At 42.5% G+C, this 14484-nt stretch overlaps 1 protein-coding gene across 1 annotated transcript; it reads left to right on the top strand.

The window, feature by feature from the left end:
* Nucleotides 1-12782: 12782 nt before the first annotated feature.
* On the top strand, nt 12783-13459 carry LOC110914463. Its single transcript, XM_022159251.1, has 2 exons — nt 12783-12794; nt 12881-13459. Exons 1-2 carry the CDS (start codon nt 12783-12785, stop codon nt 13457-13459), a joined length of 591 nt encoding a protein of 196 aa, XP_022014943.1.
* Nucleotides 13460-14484: the final 1025 nt, after the last annotated feature.

Here is a 14484-nt window from a genome sequence, read left to right as displayed (position 1 = left end):
CAGCAGCAGCCACAGCGTGGAAACCGGGGGTGTTTCCAGTGTGGGGCAGAAGGTCATTTCAAACGTGATTGCCCTCAACTGAACCAGAACCAGAATCGCAACAACAACAACAACCAGGGCAACGGGAACAACAACAACGGGGGAAACAACAACAATAATGGCAACGAAGCTCGGGGTCGTGCTTTCGTGCTAGGTCGGGGCGACGCAATGAATGATCCCAATGTGGTTATGGGTAAGTTTCTTCTCGACGATATTTATGTTACTGTCTTATTTGATTCGGGTGCGGATACAAGCTATATATCGTTAAAAGTGAGTAAAATGTTTAAACGTACACCAACACCCCTAAACACCAAACATGTCGTAGAGTTAGCAAATGGTAAAAGTGTAGAAGCCGCACATGTAGTCAAGGGTTGTAGCATTGTTTTAGCTGGTCAAACCTTCTCGATTGATCTTATACCCATAGTTTTGGGTAGTTTCGACATCGTCATCGGTATGGATTGGTTATCCCAACATCACGCAGAGATTTTATGCAAGGAAAAGATAATTCGCATTCCCCGTTCTGGCAAGGAACCTCTCGAAGTTCAAGGCGACAAGAGTGGTGCTGTGGTTGGCATCATCTCTTTCTTGAAGGCTTAGAAATGTTTACGAAAGGGGTACACTGCCATCTTGGCACTGGTTACTGATGCATCAGCGAAAGAAAAGAAGTTGGAGGATATTCCAGTAGTACGCGACTTTCCTCAGGTGTTTCCTGAAGATTTACCTGGGCTACCGCCTCATCGCCAGGTCGAATTCCAGATTGAGTTAGCTCCAGGAGCAGCACCAATAGCCCGCGCACCGTATCGTTTAGCTCCAACTGAACTGGAAGAATTGTTAAGGCAGCTACAAGAGCTCTTGGAAAAGGGCTTTATACGTCCAAGCTCTTCGCCATGGGGAGCTCCAGTATTATTTATGAAGAAGAAGGACGGTACGTTCAGAATGTGCATCGACTACCGTGAACTCAACAAGGTAACGGTGAAGAACCGTTATCCTCTTCCGCGTATCGACGATTTATTCGACCAGTTGCAAGGGTCGAGTTACTACTCCAAGATAGACTTGAGGTCAGGGTATCATCAGCTGAGAGTCCGGGATGAGGACGTCTCCAAAACCGCATTCAGAACGCGTTACGGTCACTACGAGTTTCTAGTCATGCCTTTTGGGCTTACGAACGCGCCTGCAGTTTTCATGGATCTTATGAACAGGGTGTGCAAACCCTATCTGGAAAAGTTCGTCATTGTCTTCATCGACGACATTCTGATTTACTCCAAGAGTCAGGAGGAACACGAGCAGCACTTACGATTGTACGCTAAGTTTTCAAAATGCGACTTCTGGCTTCGTGAAGTCCATTTCCTAGGCCACGTGGTAAACAAGTATGGGATTCATGTTGATCCATCCATGGTAGATTCGATCAGGAATTGGCCTGCGCCTCGTACTCCAACGGAAATACGCCAATTCTTGGGTTTGCGGGTTACTACAGACGATTTATCAAAGACTTCTCGAAGATCGCACAGCCGCTTACACTACTGACACAGAAGGGTGTCACCTACCGTTGGGGAGATTCCCAGGAAACCGCTTTCCAGTACTTAAAGGATAGGCTTTGCAGCGCACCTATTCTCTCATTGCCAGAGGGCACGGATGACTTTGTGGTTTATTGTGACGCGTCAATACAGGGTCTTGGGTGTGTATTGATGCAACGGGATAAAGTTATTGCCTACGCTTCACGGCAACTCAAGGTTCATGAACGGAACTACACGACGCACAATCTAGAGCTGGGAGCTGTTGTTTTCGCGCTTAAGATATGGCGACACTACCTGTACGGTACCAAGTGCACAATTTACACCGATCACAGGAGTCTCGAGCATATCCTTAAGCAAAAGGATTTGAACATGCGTCAACGAAGATGGGTCGAACTTCTGAACGATTACGAATGCGCCATCAAGTACCATCCAGGCAAGGCCAATGTCGTGGCTGATGCCCTCAGTCGGAAAGACACTCTACCTAGACGTGTACGAGCTTTGCAACTCACCATTCAGTCCAGTCTTCCTGCACAGATACGAACTGCTCAGATAGAAGCATTGAAACCCGAAAACGTCAAGGCTGAAGCCTTACGCGGCTCAAGGCAACGAATGGAACAAAAGGAAGATGGCGCCTACTATGTAACAGGGCGTATTTGGGTCCCACTTTATGGCGGTTTACGAGAGCTTGTGATGGATGAAGCACACAAGTCTCGCTACTCGGTACATCCAGGGTCGGATAAAATGTACCACGATCTCAAAACAACATACTGGTGGCCTAGCATGAAAGCTCACATCGCGACTTACGTCGGCAAGTGTTTGACCTGTGCAAAAGTCAAAGTGGAGTATTAGAAACCAGCGGGCCTACTTCAGCAACCCAAGATACCGCAATGGAAATGGGAAGAAATTTCCATGGATTTTGTTACAGGCCTACCCAGATCCCAGCGTGGGAATGATACCATATGGGTGATCGTGGATCGACTCACCAAGTCTGCACACTTCCTGGCTATAAAGGAAACGGATAAGTTCTCCACTCTTACAGACGTTTATCTTAAAGAAGTTGTTTCGAGGCACGGGGTGCCCACCTCTATCATTTCGGATCGGGATGCACGATTCACGTCAGAGCTATGGCAAGCGATGCACAAATCTTTTGGCTCACGGCTAGACATGAGCACAGCATATCATCCTCAGACGGATGGGCAGTCTGAGCGAACGATCCAGACTCTTGAAGACATGCTTCGGGCATGTGTTATTGATTTCGGCAACAGCTGGGAAAAGCATCTCCCTTTGGTGGAGTTTTCGTATAATAACAGCTATCATACCAGCATTCAAGCCGCTCCATTCGAGGCATTGTACGGGCGTAAATGCCGGTCACCTCTCTGTTGGGCAGAGGTGGGGGATAGTCAGATCACGGGTCCAGAGATTGTAGTGGACGCCACGGAAAAGATTGCGCAAATACGGCAACGTATGGCGGCAGCTCGCGACCGTCAGAAAAGCTACGCAGATAAGCGTAGGAAGCCATTGGAATTTCAGGTCGGGGACCGGGTTTTACTTAAAGTCTCACCCTGGAAGGGTGTGGTACGTTTTGGAAAACGGGGCAAACTAAATCCACGGTACGTCGGACCGTTCGAAATCATTGAGAAAATAGGCAAAGTGGCATACAAGCTAAACCTACCGGCTGAACTCGGTGCAGTTCACAATGTCTTTCACGTGTCAAATCTGAAGAAGTGCCTGTCAGATGAGACCCTCATAGTTCCTTTGAAGGAGCTCACTATCGACGAGCGGTTGCAGTTCGTCGAGGAACCTGTTGAAATCACGGACCAGGATGTTAAGGTCCTCAAGAACACGAGAATCCCTCTTGTTTGAGTTCGTTGGAACTCCCGTCGCGGCCCAGAGTTCACCTGGGAGCGTGAAGATCAAATGAAACTCAAGTATCCCCAGTTATTCGGAACCAATGCAACCACTACTGAGGCTGAAGCTACTACTACAGAATTTCGGGACGAAATTCCAAATCAACGGGGGGATGATGTGACACCCCAGGAAAACTAGTGAACGATACAACCTACCTAGCTTCCTCAGTAACCGCATGCTAAATTTCGGGACGAAATTTCTTTCAAGTTGGGGATAATGTGACAACTCGAGTTTCCGACTTTCACTTTCACATTTATTGCACGATGACTTTGACTGTTTAGTTGTTGACTTGCTTGACTTGTAACTGTACACCTTGTGTTATAATAAAACGTATTGTGTTTGCATGTGTTTGTGTTTGGTTGCATTGCATGAAACTTAAACCGTTCAATGCATGACTCGACAAATCAAGTGATTTGCCATGACCCGATCTCGACGAAACAAAGCCTGTTTCGCCAACTTGATCTCGACGAAACAAAGTCTGTTTCGCCGGCCTATCAGATTCGTCAAGCCCATTAAGGGCCCAGGACCATTATACGCGTATAAGTTATACGGAACCACTCCCTCCGCCACACTTTAGCTAAATCAGAAAAACCCTAGAGCTCTCTTGTGCATCGTCGGCAGCCCCCATCATCCGAGAGTTCATCTTTTTCCGTCCGTATTACTCGCTTAGTTCCGGTTAGTTATTGTTAGTTATTATTAGATTATGAATTGTGAATTGTTGATAAACACCATGCTGAATCTGTGAATGCACGACTGTCATGATTTCTTATTAACCATAGATAGAGATTAGGGTTTGTAAAGATGATCCAATGGTGGATGTTTGTGGCATTAACGATTGATTTATGTTTAACCGTGATGTATGTTGTTGTCAAACTGAATGAGTGGTTGATCAATGAAACTGGGTTACTGATATTGTTAATCCGATACTATGATTTTATTTGACTGGGCCGAATATTCTTGTCGATCTGATGATTTCGTGTTAGAACTATGTTACCGATGTCCTGAATATATTGTATGATTTCTGTATGATTGTTGTGTATCGTTGCGACGGCTGACTAGGGTTTCTGTGTTGATACTGTAACTGATCGGCATGATTGACGTAATTGAAATTTGACGTAACTGATGTTCGACGTAACTGACTTGTTTGGCGAAACAGAACTCTCGGCGAAACAGAATGTGTTTCGCCAAGGGTTATCGACGAAATAGAATCTTGTTTCGCCAAAGGGTGATTGACGAAACAGAGTATGTTTCGTCAATCTGTGTTTCGCCGACTTGAATACCTTTCACAGTAACCTGACTTAACTCTGTTAGAAGTTAACTGGATAGATTAACTGCTGTTAAGTGATATGCATGACTTGTATGATATTGAATACATGTTTTGTACTTCTGTGATTATACCTATACGTGAACAATTTGGATATAAACTGATCATGTACACATGCGTACTCTAGGACTTGATTGATAAACTGTGAGCATATACTTAGCATACCGAGCAAACCAAGGTGAGTTCACACAGCCAAGGCATGGGGTTCCCAGGGTGGGAATGGGATTTTGACGATTTATTCGTACATACTTAATTAATAGAACCTAATGATATGGTCCTCGAGTGAGGAAGAGAAATGATAAGATACGGCTAGACTAGTATACCGATTGAACTGATCTTCGCATACACGCCAAGGGTTGGCCGCGATATTATGACTAATCATTCGCACACATGCCTTGGGAAGGCCGCGAACTATAGATACTAAAACTTCGCAAGTAATGCCAGGCGCTATGAGCGTGATACGTCTGAGGTAATAAACATTTGGAGGCGTGAAAATGAGGGTCTGGAAGACTTCATCACTCGCTTTATTAAGGAGTGTTTAGAAATTGGGGGCGTTAGTGAAGACTTAATGTGCGCCCACTTCAAGAAAGCGATACGTTGTGATAAATTGATTCAGACTATCACAGGTAGAGATAGGATGCCCAAAGAATGGGATAAACTGATGGCAGCAGCCAAGGTTGTGGCACAGACTGAAGAATCATTGACTAGGGGCAGGTCCAGTCACTACTCAGAAGACCAGTATTCGAAAATCAATGCGCAAGACTCCAGCAGGCGCAACGGAAAAAACAAAAACTCAGGCTGGAAGTCAAACTAGTCCAGTAGCTATGAGGAGGGGCCTCGATATGGGGAGGATGCGCGTGCCACAATCGATAAAATTGGGTTTAGAAAGTTGATCGAAAATGAAAACCGGAAGAAACACTGCACTCCGTTGAACAAGACACCTAAGGAGGTCCTTATGAGAGAGAATCATGATTTCAAAGCTCCTAAGCCAATGTCAAACAAGAAGGGTCAGGACCCAAACCAGTATTGTGATTTTCACAAGGGTCAGGACCCAAACCAGTATTGTGATTGTATTAGTCTTTGCACAGAATTTGAAAAGGCCCTTAAAAACTGAAAGCTTGGGCATTTGGTGAAGAATGTGCGCAAGGAGACTAGGCAAATACAACGAATGGATGAAGGGGGTCAGAAGAAGGTTCACTAGTTAGAAACCCACATGTTCGATGGAGGACCAAGAAAAAATTGCGAAAAGCAAAGGCAAGCGCCCAATCGATGAATCCTAGCGTGAAAAACAAGTGATATTTCCGGTAGTACGTGGGGGGCCTCGCACATCATGCCTCGTCGTCATCACCGGAATTATAGGCCACTATGAGACTGATTATGTCTTCATTTATCCGGGAAGCACGACTGATATTATTTATGAACAATGTTTCAACCAGTTTGATCTAGAAGATAAAGCGCACTAACAGCCAGTGGACTATCCTTTGTCTGGTTTCTGCAATGAAAGTATGTTTCCTCTAGGCCAAATCTCTTTCCCGATCACGCTGTCAAATAGGAAGCATTCAAGAACGATAGAGGTAAACTTGATGGCCATGCCAGTCAACTTAAGGCATGATATCTTGATCGGCAGAGAAACCCAAGGTCATATAAGCATGGTGACATCCACCCCACACTCTGCAATAGGTTTCCCAACCGAAAAAGGGTTGAGATCATCTATTCAAGAAAAGAAGTAACGACAACTGATGAAGCTCGACCGGTGAAGGCAAGCAGGAGTACTTCGTGCACAGCGCCAGAGAAATGGGTTTTAAACCGAAAGTATCCTGAGCAGACCGTGACCCATGGTCCTACAATGTCGGAGAACATTCGTTCGTTCCTAAAGCAATTACTCTTCAAAAATATGGATATCTTCGTCTGGACTCCAGCAGACATGACTGGCATCCCGCGCGAAATCACTAAGCATTGCTTGAACACCTTTCCATCCGTCGAGCCGAAAGTCCAGAGGAAGCACAACCTTGCTTCGGAAAAGGCCAAGGCAATGAATGAACAAGTGTGTGAATTGTTGAAAGCTGGCATCTTGCGCGAGGTGCGATATCAAACATGGGTCATGAACCTAGTAATTGTCGAGAAGTCAACCGGGGTTGGTGCATGTGTGTGGACTACAAGGATCTTAATAAGGCCTACCCCAAAGAATGTTATTCTCTCCCAGAGAGAGACAAAAAAATTGACTCTCTCACGCCATTTTGATGGAAATGTTTCTTGGATTGCTATAAGGGTTACCATCAAGTGCAAATGGCCCTCAAAGATGAAGATAAGATGACATTTCGCACGGAGATGGGTATTTTTTGTTACACCAAGATGCCTTTCGGCGTCCGCAATGCTGGAGCAACCTACTAGCGCTTGATGGACCAAATTTTTGGAGACGATAATGGGAAGCATATCGAAGTGTACATTGATGATTTAGTGGTCATAAGCCTAGAAGAGGATCAGATGTTGAAAGATAATGAAAAAACCTTCAACTCATTGTGCAGCGTTAACATGAAGCTCAATCCAAGCAAGTGTTCTTTTGGAATGGAGGAAGGTAAATTTTTGGGGTTTATGGTAACAAAAGCTGGATTCAAAGTGAACCCTGATAAAGTGCAACCCATTGAAAGGATGCCATCTCCCAGCAGCATAAAGGAGATGCAGCGGCTAGCCGGCCGCCTGGCCGCGCTGAATCGTTTTTTATCCAACCACGCGCAAAATCCTTTCCATTCATAAGCACGCTGTGCAACTATGTGAAGAAAAACGAGTTCGGATGGACACCGGAAGTTGAAACTGCCTTTAAGAAAATGAAGGAGTGCTTGATCCAACTCCCCACATTGACCGCCCCGCATGAAGAGGAGCCGCTGATCTTGTACTTATCGGCTTTAGACAAGCCAGTAGGAGTACTTTTATTGGTAGAAGGAGAAGGAATACAGACTCCGATTATTATGTCTGCAGGAAGCTCACTGATCTGAAAACTCGTTATTCAATCATGGAGAAGTTGGTCTTGGCTTTGGTCCGTGCGTCAAGGAGGTTGCGCAGGTACTTCACAGGGTATGTCATAAACGTTCTTACCAACTTCCACACAGGTAACATTCTTCAAAAGCCTGAGATTTCAGGAAGATTAGCAAAATGGGCAATCGAGCTGGGAGGTCATAGCATCGTATATCGACCACGCCCAGCAATCAAGGGGCAAATCCTGGCAGACTTTGCCACAGAAGTCCCCGTTGACAAAATTCAAGAATGTGAAGCAATTGAAACTCCCGCGCAAGAAGCATCACATGAAATATGGTTATTGCTCAGTGATGGAGCATCGAACGAAGATGGCGCAGGAGCAGGTTTAATGTAACACCCCTACCGCGTAATACAACAAACCGCGGCAGAAACGTCGGGGAGTCATGTCACAGAATCATTGTTTCACAACACATGGTAATTGATGTTTTGTTTTATATCATTAATGGACTCATTGTTTTAATACAAACCAGATAAATACAAATAATTGTCTTTCAAGTTTTAAAGTCACTAAGGCACGAGTCCATCCTATGTGTAGCATGCGTCAACAATCATCACATAGTAGAACCTGAAACATATGTGAAAATAAAACGTCAGCATACAAATGCCTGTGAGTAACATAGGTTTTGTGAATTAGATTCATGGCTTTGGATAATGTAAGAAAAGATTATATGTTTACAAAAATAACCATGAATCCTTGATAAAAGTTTGGTTTCTAAAACACTTTGCTTTTATATAAAGGTTTGTAGTATATATCAAATATACTTTGGTTTTGAAATAATTGAATAGGTAGTATATCAAATATAATTTGGTTTTGAAATAATTGAATTGATAGTATATCAAAATATACTTTAGTTCATGAAGTAATAGATGTGATAATATATCAAAAATATACCTTGGTTTAAGAGTGAAAATATTGGTAGTATATCAATCTATACTTTGGTTTGAAAACAGCATATCAACTATGCATTGGTAGTATATCATAATATACTTTGGTTTAGGATATAATATAATCGGTAGTATATCAAACTATACTTTCGTAAATAATATCACATTGGTAGCATATCAAACTATGCTTTGGAAATATATCGAAATATACTTAAATTGTGATTTGGTAGTATATCAAACAATACTTTGGTTTAAATAGCATATCAAACTATGCTTTGCTTTAAAAATAGCATATCAAACTATGCTTTGGTAGTATATCAAAATATACTTTGGTTTAGTAAATCAATAAGATAAGTTTTTATCGCTTAATTGGAAAACCTTTGTTGTAACAACCCGACTTTCGGTTGTTCCTTTTTATATCGATGATTCATTCGTAAACGCCTGTACTCCGAGATTCGATGAGTACCAAGGGTTAACTACATTTTTAAACGCATCTTATATCACTTATTTATCGCATTTAAACGCTTAATACTTAAACACTCATCGCAACGCAAACTCAATGAGAACTCAAAACGCGGATTTATTTATATTATTCTTGTATTTAAACAAGTTGACGTTAACCCGCGCGTTGCGGCGGGTTGTTGATTGTTAATGTTTTTAGGCCCGTGCGCTACAACGTTACCATTAAACCAAACTAAAAATAAGCGTAAAAATGTTGAATCACGCAAGCTCATTGCGGAGTTTTTTTGTAAAACATTATCGTAAAAAATAACTTAATGAAACTATCAGGATGAAACTGAGTGACGACAAAAAATTAAGAAAAAAAATTTAAATAAAGTGTGGGTGTAATTATAAAATTTCAAAGATTGGTTCGGTGATCGACCGGTGCGCAGTATAGCAAGCCACTAAGAAAATCCATAATTATAAAGTCTGGAATACGCTATACTAACCAAGAAGCAAAAGCAAAACCATAAAATATAGATTAAGTGAAGTTTAATTGTCAAGATTTCAAATTAATGTAACTATCTTGTAGCACATTTTAACTTTCACTCAAATCCAAGAGTTAGATGTCAAAATTTGACGATAGAATTTTTTTTTTGTCTTTCCAAAATTGTTTAAAAATGAAAAAATAAATAAAATATGAGATCACAAATGATAATTTTTTGTTATTTATTGTATTTTGAAATAAAACTCAAATTATGTTTACATTTTAATATTGAAATCGCTAACTGAGGGTTAGACGTTTTGATATGTTCCATGATAATAAATTATTTATATTATTAATATTTGTTTCTTTCTAAATTAACTCTTTAATATTAAATTTTACATCACCCATTTTTTCTTGAATAATTTTCCTTATAAAATTGCTTATAGGTATACATTTCACTTTTCCATATTCATCTTCATCACTCAATCTTTGAATTCTTTAAAGATAAATTTAACCTGGTTAAATCCCAAATTCTTTTGTTACATGTAATTTTACCAAAAAAAAAAAGAAATAAGTATATAAAAATAAAAAGGAATCCAATTGAAGCCGTGTATCTACAAAATCAGCCGAGCATTTCAGCCGCTCCCGATTGCAGATGCGTTGCAGGCAGTCGGTTGGTGATTTATAAAAAATAATCCCTTAATTGAGTTGGGAACCCAAAATTAAGGTTCGGAGAAAAAGAAACGTCAACATCTTCCCCATCAAACTAACGAATTGCACCATAAACTTTTGTAGATACACGGTATTATTAACGCCACCGTTAATTGGATTGACGCATCCCTGATCGGTTTTTCTTCTCTTGATTTCTCTAAAAAATATACCAATGCGATGGCTCTAATCAAAATAAATCTATGAACACAACACTATAAGAATCAAAATAAAGACATGAACAATTGACATGAACAAATTACAATTAAACTGTTCATGCTACGGGTTCACTATAGGAAGGGAGAAACATAAATCTGCAGATGGGTTTTCATTATTCGATACATGTTATGATTTCTTTCACTGATGAGAGTGGCAGTGATGATGGCGTTTAATTTCGCCAAAGATAAAACGATGTCGTTGTGACCAGCGAGTTATTTGATTTTGATGGATTCGGATGGACTTTTCATCTTCCTTAGTCGGATTGAAAATGCACACACATATATACTGAATGAATCGTTGCCTTACCTGTTGACTAATCGATGTGAAGGTTGTCTAGAAACCGCCACATACTGTTGATGAAGCGATGCGATGGTTGCAAACCACGTCGGTTTGGCTGCATACATATTCGTTTGAATGTTCTTGTCGGCGTGGCGTTAGGTTACCAATTTTGATTTGAATGTAAAGTTCAAGTCGATTGTTACCATATTGGTGTACATATGTTGGGTGGTGTGGCGGTTGAATTATGACGGAGAAGGGGCGTCGATAGAGTTTACACCGAGATGAGTTGTTGCAGCCGTTCACTATCATGGTTGGTGTCTCACTTGGCGGGAGATGCAAAGAGGTTGGAATGGAAAGTGGTGGCCAATAACCGTTTTCCGAGCAATGATTTTAATAACCGAGAAAGTGGTTGAATTCTAATATATATATATCAGCAAGTTTTCTAATCGACACATTGCTTAAACGGTGTGTTTATGAAACGGTGTCTTTTGTATAATATAATCTGATAATAGCCATGCATTATTTGTAAATGAAACGGTGCCTTCGGCGAAGTGACGCGATGATACATTAAAGGCAACTTTAAGTTGCTTTTTGTATATATATATAACGATAAATATGTTATATGTGTTTGTTACTCGCTTAAACACTTAATCGCTCCCTCACGCAACTCGATTTATCACGCTAAAACGCAACGCAACACAAGTCTTGATTACCTCGCTAAAACACTTAATGTACGCGAACTAACTAATGCAACCAAACGCATCAAATGAACACCCGACACGCGGAATGGGAATCACTCGCACGAAACAGGCGGCTTCATTCGAAGGCCCTTCGTACAGAGCCCAACCTCTGCTCTCTATAAAAACCCAGCTCACTCCTTCATTCATCACTTGCTGCCACTTGCACAAGAACACTCTCTACCTGCCTTCTCTCCACACTGTCTTCACCACTAGAGTCTTTCAGTCAAGGGCACTTGATTGGTGGACCGCTGAGCGCAACAGGCGCGGTAATGACACAGCTTATGGTCTCACATGGGAGGAGCTCAGGGAGCTCATGATGAAGGAATTCTGTCCTCCCCAAGAAGTCCAGAAGCTGGAGAATGAATTCTAAAACATCAAGAAAGATGGAGGTGATAATGTTAGTCTCATCGCTCGTTTCAAACAGTTGAGCATTATCTGCCCCAGTCAATTGGACACTCCCAAGAAGTCCATCAAGAAGTACATTCGAGCTCTTCCTGATTGTGTAGCTGACTTTGTTCAAGTAGCGGAACCTGCTACTATCTAGGAAACTTATCAACTCGCAGCTGAGATCAATGATAAGAGAGTCTTGGCAGGTGTTTTCAAAACTTCGACCAAGAGTCTCAGCCAAGTTACTGCAACTCCAAGCACCGACGCTGCAGCATCTCAAGCTTCAAAGTCCAGTCGCCAAAGTCGCAAACGAAGGAACTCAAGCAAGAACAACGCGGTAGTCACAACACCGCCCAACACCCAGAATCGTCAAGTTGCTACTACCAACGTGCCGCCTGCTAAGCGTGTGTATACTAGTACTCACCCACTGTGCCCTACTTGCACTTATCATCACCCAGTGGGAACAATTTGTCGTTTTTGTGTCAATTGCAACCTTTATGGGCACTACACAGCTCATTGCCGCTCAGGCCCCTGACACCAAGCCCCTCAAGCTCTTCCAGCACCGCCAGCTGAACCTCTTGCTCCTCAGGTCAATCCAGCAGCTCCTACACCCGCTGTTCACGCACGAGCTTGCTACACCTCTGGTGACCTGAATCACATTGCAAATGTCTGCCCACAGCGTGTTCTGAAACAAGAGCCGCAGCAGCAACTGCTAATGCAGCAACAGCAACCACGACAGTAGCAGCAGCATCAGCCACAACAAGCAGCCCGCAGACGAACCTTCAACATCAACATCCACCAGGCTCAGACTAACAACAATGTTGTCAATGGTACGTTTCATGTTAACGGTATTTATGCTTCATGCTTGTTTGATACTGGAGCCGATAACTGTTTTGTATCGTTTGAATTTGAAAAGCTTCTGAAACGTAAACGCCCTAACCTCCCAACGACCTTCGACGTAGAAGTTGCCACCGGAAGAACCGTCACCGTCAGCTCTATTCTCCGTGATTGTACTCTTGAACTCAACAATCACGTCTTCCCGATCGATCTCATACCTACGAAACTAGGTAGTTTTGACGTCATAGTAGGCATGGATTTTCTCCGTGAAAATCATGCCAAAGTCGTTCGTTTTGAAAAGATGATTCGCTTTTCCCTCTCAAACGGTGATCAACTACATGTTTATGGCGAACTATCCTCGAAAGAATTGAAGCTTATGTCGTGTGTACAAGCGAATAAGTATTTATGCAAGGAGTACAATGCTTTTCTAGACCATATCATCGTACCAGTGGATGAGAAGAAAACTGTGAAAGACGTTCCTATTGTTTGTGATTTTCCTAATGTTTTTCCCGACGATTTACCTAGTTTACCCCCCACTCGTGATATCGATTTCCGTATTGATTTAATCCCTGGTGCCACACCTGTTGCAAAAGCTCCTTATCGCCTTGCACCATTCGAAATGCGCGCACTATCCAACACATCATCATGGGGTGCTTGATAAAGGCTTTGTACGTCCTAGTACATCATCATGGGGTGCTTGATAAAGGCTTTGTACGTCCTAGCACATCATCATGGGGTGCACCTGTCCTTTTCGTGAAAAAGAAGGATGGATCGTTCCGAATGTGCCTCGATTACAGAGAACTTAACAAGCTTTCCATTAAGAACCGCTACCCGCTACCCCGAATTGACGACTTATTCGATCAACTCCAAGGCGCTACGTGTTTCTCGAAGATCGATTTACGTTCAGGCTATCATCAGTTGCGTATACAAGAGCAAGACATTCCGAAAACCGCTTTCCGTACTCGTTATGGCCATTACGAATTCGTGATCATGTCTTTTAGTCTCACAAACGCACCCGCGGTCTTCATGGATTTGATGAACCGTGTGTGCAAACCATTCATGGATTGCTTTGTTATTGTGTTTATCGATGATATCCTTATCTACTCGAAGTCGAGAGCCGAACATGCGCAACATGTTCGTTTAGTTCTCGAGCTTCTTCAAGGAAATCACCTCTACGCCAAATTCTCCAAGTGTGAATTTTGGCTCGAGGAGGTTCAATTCCTCGGTCACATCGTTAACAGTCAAGGAATTCACGTCGATCCCGCGAAGATTGAAGCTATAAAGAGTTGGATAACGCCGTAAACTCCCTCCAAAATCTGTTCATTCCTTAGATTGGCGGGTTATTACCGTCACCACTTTAACTCGTAAGGACAAACCTTTTGTTTGGTGTCCCAACCAGGAGGAAGCCTTTCAAACTCTCAAGTGTATGCTTTGCAACACTCCTGTGCTCACTCTCCCCGACGAAAACGACGATTTCGTTGTTTATTGTGATGCCTCTAACCTAGGTCTCGGTTGTGTTCTCATGAAACGAGACAAGGTTATCGCGTATGCTTCTCGACAACTCAAGGTCCACGAGAAGAACTACACTACCCAAGATCTCGAACTTGGTGCAGTTGTTTTTGCGTTAAAAATATGGCGACACTACCTTTATGGTACCAAGTGTATGGTCTTCACTAACCATAA

The sequence above is a fragment of the Helianthus annuus genome, chromosome 15, assembly GCF_002127325.2.
Source record: "Helianthus annuus cultivar XRQ/B chromosome 15, HanXRQr2.0-SUNRISE, whole genome shotgun sequence".
Classification (NCBI taxonomy): domain Eukaryota; kingdom Viridiplantae; phylum Streptophyta; class Magnoliopsida; order Asterales; family Asteraceae; genus Helianthus; species Helianthus annuus.
Note: the sequence above shows the minus strand (reverse complement) of the source record. Positions and strands in the feature narration are given on the sequence as shown.